General features: G+C 46.0%; 1 protein-coding gene across 1 annotated transcript in view; it reads right to left on the reverse strand.

The window, feature by feature from the left end:
• Positions 1-137: 137 nt before the first annotated feature.
• The window catches only part of ppp1r14bb (protein phosphatase 1, regulatory (inhibitor) subunit 14Bb), a 30220-nt gene continuing 17166 nt past the window's right edge, over positions 138-13191 (reverse strand). Inside the window, exons 2-4 of the mRNA XM_083788410.1 lie at positions 1352-1435; positions 368-400; positions 138-253 (exon numbers count right to left, since the gene is read on the reverse strand). Of these exons, the coding sequence (XP_083644536.1) occupies positions 185-253; positions 368-400; positions 1352-1435 (186 nt within the window). The 3' untranslated portion in view covers positions 138-184. The remainder of the gene's footprint in view (positions 254-367; positions 401-1351; positions 1436-13191) is intronic.

A 13191-nucleotide genomic window follows, 5' to 3' on the forward strand; every position in this document is an offset into this window, starting at 1 on the left:
CCCGCATGTCAATCTGCCCCCCCATCGAAAAAGGATGAAAAAAAAAAGACAGGATGAGGATGTGAATGTGTGTGGGGTGTGTGTGTGTGTGTGTGTGTGTGGGGGGGGGTCATAGAAATGGAGGTGTGTGTGTGGGGGGGTGGGGTGTGGTGGTGGGGGGGGGGGGGGTTGGGGGCCAGGGTCATCATTTCTTCTGAGGCGTGGACAGCTTCTGCATTCCTCGGATTTTGTCCAGCAGTTCCGTGACAAAGTCCTGTACGGCAAACACAAGAGGGACAAGACGTGGAGAGGTTGAAAAGTAAAGCATTATAGATTGAGCTGAATGACAGAGAGAGAAAGAGCAAGAGAGAGAGAGAGAAGGACTTACCTCAGTAGGTTTATAACACTCAACCACTAGGTCCTGTAAGACAAAAACATGTGACAGTTTAGGTCATGGGTCTTCACTTGACCCCCACCTAGGAGATAAGTTCACATTCAAACTCCATGTTCAGTGGTGTAATGGTGATCTTTTTTTCCCTGTACCACGGAACATCACACTATGCGCATCACGGCATGCGCATAGCTGATAGCCTAAGCCCTAAGCCTATATTGTTAATAGTGTATGAGGGTTTTAGACGCACAAACACAAAAGTAGACTTAAAATAATCCGGCAAATGTTATTTACTGCACAGTATAGTGAAACTAAAATGTTTGCTTTGGACGAAACTCTTCTTTGATGTTGGAGAAAGCGTTATTGTTGCGTGCATAACGTCACAGAAGCACTAGTCTACTGGAGGCATACTGCTGTGCAGTGTTGCTTACGTGTATGAGAACATGCGCTCAGGTAAACAGTTAAAGCTATGCAAAGGTGGGTGGGGGCGCGCCCACCGCCAGTAAACCTAGACCACTCATCACTGGGTACTCGGTGCGTCTTGGAAAGTCTGGTGAGGCGAGGTTGGGTGCGTCTTCTCTTGAATGTAGGGGGACGTGTTCTAGTATAGCGTGCACGCACGTGCACAGTTCTGTTCCGTACCTGCGTGTGCACGTCACAATTATTTTTGGTATCACGGTGTGGTACTGCGTTCTACGAGCTATAATTGACTATAATTGAAAACACACGTCCTTGGTTCCGGTGACTGAGTCACAACGGTTATAAGAAGAGGGCGTGTCGGCTTAAATTAATAGGAAATACATAATTACTGAACCACAAAATGTGGGTACTTTTTCCGTGCCTGTGTACAGTACGTGCATGTGCGACGTGCGTGCGTTCATCTCTCCTTGACCCTGGCTGCCCGGTCCAGATCACTGGGCATGTCCAGCGGTGTGTGCGTGCGTATGTGCATGCGTGTGTGTGTGTGTGTGTGCATCTCACCTTGACCCTGGCTGCCCGGTCAAGATCACTGGGCATGTCCAGCAGTTCATCTACATCTATCTCCAGCTCAGGAATGGCCTCCTCCTGTTTAACACAAAGGGCAAAAAAAAGAATGTACAATTTGTACTTTTGAATACTTGAGTATACTCTAGTAAAACTGCCATGCAGTCAGTAATACGCCCCCCTTTGCGTGGGACAGTCCCTCATTTCCAAGTCTTTCCAGGCATCCCACAAATTAAGACCTTATAGCTGTCCCACATTGTGACGGGCAGGCATCAGTGTGATGCCCTAATAGTTAGTCCCCGAAGCAGGCTTTCTGTTGTAAAGCTCTCTCGTCGTTACTGTTCCTGCCAGATGGGTTTTTAAGCCTGCTAAAATAACATGAGAAATATCCCCTACCTAGGCTACAGTCAGTGTACCACCCATGACCAAAATGTGCATTTTAAAACAAAATGTGAGAGGCCAGAGCGGTTTAATGACGACAAAATGATAGGAAATATTAGGCCTATGGTCAAATATCACATCACGGCATATATTGCTGCTAACCCTGTTGTCCCACTTGTCCCATACTTCTGTCCCTCAAAAGAATAGTTTGGATCTGGTCATCGTAGCACAGTGGTTCCCCTGGTGGGGTCCGGGGACCCCTAGGGGTCCTTGAGAGAGTTCCAGGGGAATCCCAGCTAAATGATAGTTAGGAACCAAATGGGCCTTTATCGGTCTGTAACTCAAAGAGTGTACAAATGGAACCATTTATACACTCTTGAGTTAAATTAACTTTGATTTTACAATATACATTGCGGTCTCAAGAGATATAAATCAAATGGGGGACCGCAGGCAAATGAGTGTCATGTTGGGGGTCTTTGACATAAAGAGAGTTTGAGAACCACTGCCCTAGCAGTCAGCGCTACCAAAACTACCGCCTCACGAGTCACGACACTAGGGGGCAGCAGCGCTGTTGTCTGGACTCTAGGGCTGGACTGAGGAGTGGAATGAGGTGCATTGGTGGTGGTGGTGGTGGAACTTCTCACTCTGAACACCAGGGGGCGGTGTCGTTCCAGTGGACCACGTGTACAGAAGCATGGAAGGAGGAAATGCTGTGTCCATTCCTCCATTTAAACCAAACTGCCACATGCACAGTTGTGATCGAGCGCCCACATGCACCCCTCAGGATCTGATGGAGCCTTTACACGCCTTTCAAAGTGTACCCGGCGAGGCCTTACAAGCTTAGCTGTGTTTGTAACTCTGAGAGGGTATAAATGGAACCAAATGGACCATTGCTCCTGATTTGACGTATAGCAATTGTCTGCTTGCTTTTTAGTCAACTAGCAATTTCCATTGCTTAGTTTTTATTTATTAGTCCTTATTGGTCGCGTTCCTGTTCTCCCTTTGAGCTTCTTCGGTAGTGGGTACTGTCTTTATGAGCATTGTGTGTCTGTCCTGTTCTTTGTTGTGTGTTTTTTTGTTACTGGCAGAGCTGCGTCACTTATTTTGCCTATTGTCTTGGCCAGTTCACACTTGTAAAAGAGACTTCAGTCTCAATGTGGTTTTTACTGGTTAAATAAAGGTTAAATAAAAACTTTTGAGTCAGTAACATTTGTCAGTAGTCAAATTTGATGTAATAAGTGTGTGGGTCTGATTAAAAGGCACGGGACCACAACACACACACACACACACACACACACACAAAGAGGATAACACGACACAGGGAAGTGGGAGTCCATATAGATAACGTGTCTAATCGTATAGGAAGTATCTCTTTTGTTCTCTCTCTGTAATTATGTAGGAAAATCTGTGTGTGTGTGTGTGTGTGTCTCTCTCCCTCTCTCCTCGGTTAAGGGGACACCCATACCAGCTGTCTCTTGCACCTGCCCAACTGCGCCCCCCCCAACACACACAGGTCCATTTCCCACATTCATGCGCCAACACTGTGTGTGTGTGTGTGTGTGTGTCAGATTGAAATATTATTAATGGGTTTCTCTCTCTCTCTCTCTCAGTGAGAATGTAGGCTACATGAATGTACTGATATAAAAGAAAATGTAAGCTAAGCATTAATAAGTCTGAGCTTGCTGAAATGGTGTGCGTTTGTGCGTGCGTGCGTGCGTGCGTGCACACACACACACACACACACACACACACACACACACACACACACACACACACAGAGAGAGAGAGAGAGAGGGGGGGGGGGGTGGTTACATGCCCGGCAGGCTTACAAGCTTAAGACACAAAGATCTTTTTCTTATTTTCTCTTTTTTTTTACAGTCACAAATGTTACCACAGTGTGTCTGAGAGGGTACACATGTAGACTGCTATGGCAACCTTGCCATTATGGTGCGTTAACCTAATGCTGGTATGGTAACATTGACGGTAGGGTTATTGTTGGGTTAATGCTGGTATGGTAACATTGGCGATAGGGTTATTGTTGGGTTAATGCTGGTATGGTAACTTTGGCCTTATGGTATGGTAACCTAATGCCTAAAGTAACGTTTTTGCACATACATAACAAGATATGTGACCTAAAAACCTTCAAAGCAGGATCTCTTACACAACGTTCACTGCCAGGTGAAACAAATGAGCCGAGAGTGAATGAACTGTAATAGACTGGAACAATTATGATACTGAAATGAATTACACACTAGGCAGGCAGACAGGCAGGCACACACAGAGAGAGAGAGAGAGAGAGAGAGAGAGAGAGAGAGAGAGAGAGAGAGAGAGAGATTGATTGTCTGGAAGCTGCATAGTAGAATAGAATGAGATGTGACAGTATGGGTGTGTGTGTTTGTATGTGCGTGTGGCGTATGATCTTTTCCCAGGCTACAGCTGCCATACAGAATGGTACTGAGGCAGTGCCCCACACACACACACACACACACACACACGTCATCCAAGCCACACAGGGGCCATTTTTAAATAACCATTCTACATGCTCACAACTGTAAAAAGATGAAAAAAAAACTAACATTTCTAACATTTTAACAACACATCCTGTATGAAGGAGTCTCTGAGTCTGACTATTGAAATATTTGAAGCTGGGTGTCCGTGGACATTCATTGAATCATTTGGGGGTCCTTGAGACCTTGACATGACAATGTTTGAGGACCACTGGTTTTAAACAACATTAGGAAACACACACACACACACACACACACACACACACACACACACACACACATTGAGAACAAACTGATTAAAAAAACAACACTTTCCTAAATAGTTTAACGATCCCAGGCTTACCGATGCACTCAATCCGCCGCCGAGAATGTGAATGAGTCACACACACACACACACACACACACACACACAAACCCGTTTGCGATGTTTTTTGAAAACCTGCCATGCCCATACCCATAACACCATGCCAAAAATTAAAAGCTTTTTTACGAATTCCCTCCCAGCTACTGCATTTTGTTATGAGAGAGACACAGACAGACAGACAGACAGACAGACAGACAGACAGACATCTCTTATAAACTCTGGATATAAGATATTTCATTGAACCAGTCCATGAGTTTATAAACAAGATCACATCGTGAGCTTGTAGATCGGCTATTTTAAAATTGCCATATGTTTTGTAACAATAATTCAAATCTACAAACTTAGTAACTAAACTTTCCAAATAGTGGAGTAAAAGTACAATATATCCCTCTGAGATGCAGTGGAGTAGATCAAGTAAAAGTATTGGAAATTGGAAACACTCAAATTGTACAGTACTTAAGTACATGTACTCACTGGTTTTATGTTTCAAAGGCTTCCTTTGGGATACCAGGAGATGTTTATTGTCCAGCTTTGGAATCCGAGCTAGGCTTTATCGACTCCGATCCATCCATCGATTGATCGATCGCACAACCCGGAATCGATTGATCGTTCCGCCTGCCCGCCATAGACCCCCGAGGGGTCCTTAAGGGGTGTGGTTCCAGGCCAGTCCCCCGCATCATTGTTAAAGCCCTATATAGGCATTTTATTTTTCAGCCATTCAAAAATGTACAATCCACAAGCCAACGACATGTCGCTATGTGACGCATTGCGAGCTTGTAGATCGGCTATTTTCGAACAACGATTTTGACAAATCTGGAAGGAAAAAATAAACGCTGCTTTTGGGGGTGTCTTCACATGGGGGTCTGCGGCCATGTACATGGTTCAACTACGGATTCAAAGCACACCGTTGTTCCTTACTTAGTTAACCCATTTAAGACATCACACATCACACATCACACAACTCCTCCAGGATATCAATCCTTTCTGATCTCATCTGACTGTGGACTCCAGACTTCAGCTGAAGATGAACTCTACCAATGCCACCATGAACAGTTCTGCTCAAGACCTCTGCTGACTAATATAGCCTAGTGTCCAATCCAAAGACCTGGACACCCAGACACATCCAGACACATCGAAGGAGGCCGTCCTAGGGGTTCTGTATCAACTTATTTCCTACTTCCTATTATTATGTTATAATTACTAGTTGTACCTTATTATTATTGTACCTTATTATTATTATTATTATTACTTTATTATTATTATTATTATCTCTTATACCTGTTTAGAATGTGCTTTCCCACCGTCCCTATACTGTCCTCCTCATGTCGCCCTAGACACTACTTCTCCAGTCACAGAGATCCGTCAAATCTCATCTATCCAGCTCGTTCACCCAGTCACCATTTTGTGGTGGAGGGAGGACTATGGAACTGCCACGCAGCTACCAAAAAGAATATGCCTGAATTCATTTCAGGCCACGCCTCCCTCAAGTCTCTGCATTTCCTTGCTCTGACTGAAACCTGGATCACCCCAGATAACACTGCAACTCCCGCCGCGCTCTCTGTTTCACACAACTTCACCCACACCCCTCGCCAAACAGGCACAGGGGGGGGTACAGGGCTACTAACATCCCCCAAATGGAATTTCCGTGTCTTAAATCTCTCTCACCTTTCTCTGTCCACATGTGAATTTCATGCTATCTCAATATCACAGCCAGTCCCCCTCATCCTCATTGTGCTATATCGCCCTCCTGGAACTCTCGGGAACTTCCTGGAAGAACTAGACTCTCTGATCAGCTCGTTTCCGGAAGATGGCACCCCTCTGATTCTACTGGGTGACTTCAACCTTCCTACCGCAGAGAAATATCTTCCCGTTACATCCCTTCTGGCCTCATTTGACCTCTCCCTATCTCCCTCCCCTCCCACTCACAGGGCTGGTAATGTTTTGGACCTTGTGTTCTCCAGAGCCTGCTCTCCCTCCACACTCTCTGTTACCCCCTTAAGTAGGTCTGACCACCACTTCATAACCTTCTCCCTCTCTCTCTCCACCCTCCCGCCTAAACATACTAACCCCCCGAACGTCACCTCCCGACGCAATCTCAAATCCCTAAACCCCTCCTCCCTCTCATCCTCTATTCTCTCCTCTCTACCCTCCCTGGAGTCATTCCTCTCCCTCTCACCTGACACTGCAACCTCATCCTTCCTCTCCTCTATCTCATCTGCATTCGACCAACACTGCCCGCTCTCATCCAGGCCAGCTCGCTCATGTCCACCGGCTCCCTGGCTATCTGAAACTCTCAGATCTGAACGAACACCTCTAAGGGCAGCCGAAAGAAAGTGGCACAAGTCAAAGCTACCAGATGACCTTTCACACTTTCACTCACTCCTCTCTGCCTTTGCCCACTCACTAACCACTGCTAAAACCTCCTTCTACCACACCAAAATCCAATCCTGTACTTCTAACCCAAGGAAGCTCTTCTCCACTTTCACCTCCCTCCTTAAACCCCCTCCCCCCACTCAACCCTCATCCCTCACTGCTGATGTTTTTGTCAACTACTTCGAGAAGAAGGTTGATGATATCAGCAGCTCCTTTCCTCCCCTCCCACATAAAGTGGCATCTGACTCAACCAACACCAACCCCAACATACCATGCATGTCCTCCTTCTCTCCTCTTTCCCCAGACGAGGTTCTACAACTAGTAACATCCTCTAGACCTACCACTTGTCCTCTTGACCCTGTCCCGTCTCCAATCTTCCAGACCATCGCACCTGATCTGCTCCCCTTCATCACCTCCATCATCAACACCTCAGTAACCTCAGGCTGCGTCCCATCTGCCCTCAAGTCAGCCAGAGTAACACCACTCCTCAAAAAACCAACCCTTGACCCCTCAGATGTCAAGAACTACAGACCGGTATCACTCCTTTCATTTATTTCTAAAACCATTGAACGTGTCGTCTCCAACCAGCTCTCTCTCCATCTCTCACAGAACAACCTGCTGGATCCCAACCAGTCCGGATTCAAGAAGGCCCACTCCACAGAAACTGCCCTGCTGGCAGTCACAGAAGCACTACATGCTGCCCAAGCTGCTTCCCACTCTGCAGTACTGATTCTCCTAGACCTATCAGCAGCATTTGACACAGTGAACCACCAGCTGCTCCTAGAAACCCTAGCGGAGCTAGGCATCGGTGGAACGGCACTAAAGTGGTTCTCCTCCTACCTCACCGATCGGACCTACCAGGTTTCCTGGAAAGGTCTGCTATCATCCCCCCGAACCCTCCAAACTGGGGTCCCACAGGGATCTGTACTTGGTCCCCTCCTTTTCTCACTGTACACTAAATCCCTTGGCACTATCATCTCTGCTCACAATATATCCTATCACTGCTACGCCGATGACACACAACTGTTCCTATCCTTCCCCCCCTCTGCCACTCAGGTGGAAGAGCGCATCACTGCATGCCTGGCTGACATATCACAGTGGATGTCCTCCAACCACCTCAAGCTGAACCCAGACAAGACTGAGCTTCTCTTCTTCCCAGCTAAGTCCTGCCCTATGCGGGAGCTAACTATTTCCGTAGACAACGCCCTGGTAACGTCTGTCCCAACAGCCAGGAATCTTGGTGTTGTCCTGGACAGTCAGCTCTCGTTCAAAGCTCACATCACAGCTGTCACTCGATCATGTAGGTTCACACTCTATAACATACGACGAATTAGACCGTTCCTCACCCAGGAATCAGCCCAGCTCCTAATCCAGACAACAGTCTTGTCAAAACTCGACTATTGTAACTCCCTCCTTACTGGCCTACCAGCATGTGCACTTAAGCCTCTCCAGCTGATCCAAAATGCAGCAGCTCGCTTGGTCTTCAACCAGCCAAAATTCTCACATGTCTCCCCCCTGCTCCGCTCCCTCCACTGGCTCCCGGTCGCTGCCCGCACAGAATACAAAACTCTGATGCTGGCATTCAAAGCAACCAAAGGTATGGCTCCCCCATATCTTACAAGTATGATTGAACCCTACAAACCCTCCCGCGCACTCAGATCAGCCAACGCAGGGAAACTGGAAGTACCCTCACTAAAAACGCCGGGACAACGCTCCACACGTCCCAAACTCTTCTCCCTTCTGGCTCCAAAACTGTGGAATGCACTTCCCATTGCAGTCAGAACTGCAGCATCACTCCCAATCTTCCGCCGTAGCCTGAAAACCCACCTTTTCAGACTCCATCATGGCCCATAGCACTTACCCTAACCCCTTACATAGCATTTCTGTTGGCTTAGATAGCATTTGACACAGACTTATAGCATGTTATGTAGACAGCACTATAATTGTATTGTATATAGTCATAGCACGCCATAGTACATATGTATAGCATAGTAGTGAATATGTATAGTTTATTATGTATAGTGTATGTATAGTTTCATCATATAGATATTCCACTGTTACCTTCTTATCTTACGCATGTTTCATGATAAATGCTTTTATGTGATGTATTCCCATGCTTTTGTTCTTGCCTAAATGTAAGTCGCTCTGGATTAAGAGCGTCTGCTAAATGCCTAAATTGTAAATTGTAAATTGTAAGACTGACACCAGGTTCAACAATGTCTTCTAAATCATGACAGTTTTCTATATCAGTGGTTTTCAAACTATTTCATGTCAAGGACCCTCAAAGATTATACGAAATTGGCCGCCGACTCCGATCCGAAATTATGTTGTTCCAGGGACCCCCCAGAAGCAAAGATTTGAGTTAAAAATGTCCGCTGTGAAAACATATACAGTATTCAAAGATTTGCACCACTTAAAAAAAAAATAGCAGATCTGCTTGTACAATAGATCTGCTATTTCTCAACAGCTAAAGTATAGGCCTACATAATGCTTAAAACATCAAAAGAGGTTCCCGTCCTGAACGGTTAAACGTTGTTTTCAAATATGATGCTTTGTGCGGTCCCGTTGATATTAACCTTGCAGTAGCCTCGATACCCAGGCTTTCATTAGTCCTCATGATTAGGATTAATAAGGCCAGGCAATTTTCAATTAATGTAGCACTTTGGGGGTCCTTGAAATTAAAATGCTTGACCAACAGATGAAAATGCTTGATAAACAGATGGAAATGCTTGGCCAACAGATAAATGCATGACCAACAGATAAAAATGCTTCATGCAAACACGACATGATCAAACAGGCTTGTTGATATAAACGGAAAAACACTGAGTCAAGACCCTCCTCCTTTCTCAAAGTACTTTCTATCTGATCTCTCTCGCTCGTTCTCTCTTGTAACTGAATTCCTCCACAAACCTCTTATGTAAAGAGTGTGTGTGTGTGTGTGTGTGTGTGTGTGTGTGTGTGTGTGTGTGTGTGTGTGTGTGTGCACGCGCGCGAGAGAGAGTGAGTGTATGAGGGAGGGAGAGATAGGAGATGGAGAGATAGAGATGGGTTAGACATGCACACACACACACACACACACAAGTTTTAGGTAAAACAACCATAGATTGCGTCAAACACATTTCCTAATGTGTTTTTCTTTCACAATCACATCTGATCCATAACCAAATGGACCCGTACACATTAGATGTAATCCATAACCAAATGGACCCGTTGTCCCGTACATTAGATCTAATCCATACCAAATGGACCGTACACATTAGATCTAATCCATACCAAATGGACCCATACACATTAGATCTAATCCATAACCAAATTAGCCTGGGGTCCATCCATCCATCCATCCATCTTCAACCGCTTATCCGTAGTGGGGTCGTGGGGGACACAGCTCCACCAGAGTGCTCCAGACTTCCCTCTCCAGAGTCATTAGTGACTTCCTCCTGGGGGATTCCGAGACGTTCCAAGGCCAGTGAGTCGATGTATTTCCTCCAACTGCGCCTTGGTCTGCCCCGGGGTCTCCTCTCAGTGGGACGTGCGTCGAGGACCTCCCTAGGGAGGCGCCCGAGAGGCATCCTAACCAGATGCCCGAACCACCTCAGCTGGCTCCTTTCCAGGCGAAGGAGCAGCGGTTCTACTCCAAGTCTCTCTCGTGTGACTGAACTTCTCACCCTATCTCTAAGGGAGATGCCAGCCACCCGTCGAAGAAAACTCATTTCGGCCGCTTGTATTCGCGACCTTATTCTTTCGGTCATGACCCACACTTCATGACCATAGGTGAGAGTAGGTGAGAGTAGCCTGTGGTCCACCTATGCTTTCTATGGCATAGGCAGCTCCCGGCAGGATCCGCTTGGAGAATCTGGACGCAGCTGCGCGACATGAGACTAATTAATTAAGAGCGACAGAAAGAGAGAGGAGTGCGTGTGTACGTATTTGCGTCAATTTAACAAAAGCAGAGAACGTTTACGCTACTGTATGCCATATTGAAGTGGACTCGGCCCCATACTTTTTTTTTCACCCTGGAAATAAAAACGTCTGGGTTTCCGAGGCTATAACCAAATTGACCTGTACATAACATTCTAATCCATAACCAAATGAACCCATATACACATTAGATCCTAATCCATAACACATTATTTATTTGTACACAAATGGACACTGAGGCAGTGTTACTTTTGTCGACTAAATATATTGATAATTTCATCAACACGGGAGGGACTAGTGGAGAAGAGATCCAGTAGAACTAAGTGTTAGGGAGGGAATAGTGGAGAAGAGATCCAGTAGAACTAAATGTTAGGGAGGGTAAATGGTAAATGGTGCATTTATATAGCTCCTTTATCCAAGGCGCTTTACATAGATTGTGCATTACATTCACCCATTCAGAGACACACAACACTGCAGCGGAAACCATGCAAGGCACCAACAGGCACATCAGGAGCAATTAGGGGTTCAGTGTCTTGCTCAACACTAACTCGTGGACTAGTGGAGAAGAGATCCAGTCAGAAAAAGACAAGTCAGTTTTATGTTTGGTTGTGTGCTGTGCTGTGCAGGTGTCGCTCTCCGGAGATCTACAAGATCACAACGCATCGCAGCGATGTGAGCTTGAAAGAAAATAGCTTGTAGAACGGCTATTGGACTTTGACAGCCCTGTTTTTACATTCGTTTTCTGTTTGACGATTTGTAAACAAAAAGCACTGCTATGCAAATTATCTGAACAGAACTATCAGAAACAGGCGTTTACAGTGTGTGTATGTGTGTGTGTGTGTGTTTGTGGGGGGGGGGGGGGGGGTCTCGTAGACCCTCTGGACGTGAAGGAGTTAACATTCCAGAGCATCCACTTCCTGCCTGGTCACATGACCTCATGAGATCATGGGGGAGGGGAGGAACTAATATCCATGGGAAATGTGTGCGCGCGTGCGCGCGTGTGTAATTAAGATAAGTGATGACTGGCCGGTTGTAATGAAAACGTGGACCGGCTCCAACAAACCACTGCAGTCAATAATCAATGCAATGTACAGTACTTAAACTATAGCCTGTCATAAGAGAGAGAGCGTGTGTGTTCTAATCATTTGGATGCATTTCCTCATAGGAGGAAGACCATGATCCGCACAGCGCACACACACTAAATGTGATTGTTCGAATTGACATGAAAATATGTCTCAGTTCACTACTGTACTGTAGTGTATTATACAAGTGTCACACAAAGGTGCTGCAAATAGCCAATCTACAAGCTCACAACGCCCAGGGATGTGACTCATTGTGAGCTTGTAGATCTGCTATTTTCACTACTTTTGTATATTATGTACTTTTTATAATAAAGAAGGGATGGTGTTGGACTCTCTCTCTCTCTCTCTCTCTCTCTCTCTCTCACACACACAGGTGGAGAGAGTAGCTAAATAACTACTCCAGCAGTGACACTGTTGAACTTATAAACTATAAATTGTGGTTTTAATTGTGACATGGATCGCCCATCTTCGATCCGGAATCGGGTCACGGGGGATTCACAGTCTTAGCAACTCAGTAACTTCCTCCTGGGGGATCCCGATGCTTTCCAAGGCCAGTGCGGAGATGTGATCCTCCCATCTGGTCCCTGGTCTGCCCCGGGGGTCTCCTTCCAGTGGGACGTGCATCGAGGGCCTCCCTAGGGAGACGCTCGGAGTCGAGAGACATCCGTACTAAATTAGATGCCCGAGCGACCTTAGGTGGCTCCTTTCCAAGTCAAGGAGCAACGTGATTCTACTCAACTCTACTCTCTCTCGGGTGACTTCTCACCCCATCTCTAAGGGAGATGCCAGCCAATATTTTGGCTGCTTGTATCTGCGACCTTATTCTTTCGGTCATGACCCACACTTCATGACCATAGGCGTGAGTAGGAATGAATCTTTGCTTCTTGGAGGTCCCTGAAACAACATATTATGAGATGGGGGTCGGCAGGCCGATTACATATAATTTCTGGGGTCCTTGACATGAAATAGTTTGAGAACCACCGACATAAGAAACAGGTTTTTCAGAAAACTGCCACAGGCCCAAAAGTTCAAGGAATAGAGATTAACCTGTGATGTCATGACATTTTTCTATTCACTTGGTCATTAAGGTCCACAGAATGAGAGCTCTGCTCTGCCGAAAATATCACGAAAATCACACCATAGACAACCAATATAAGGCAAGCTTTCATCATAGTTTAAGTAGCATGTGACATGTTAAACTTCATGATTCTG

This window comes from Protomyctophum parallelum (assembly GCF_964188405.1).
Source record: "Protomyctophum parallelum genome assembly, chromosome: 18".
In the NCBI taxonomy this organism is placed as follows: domain Eukaryota; kingdom Metazoa; phylum Chordata; class Actinopteri; order Myctophiformes; family Myctophidae; genus Protomyctophum; species Protomyctophum parallelum.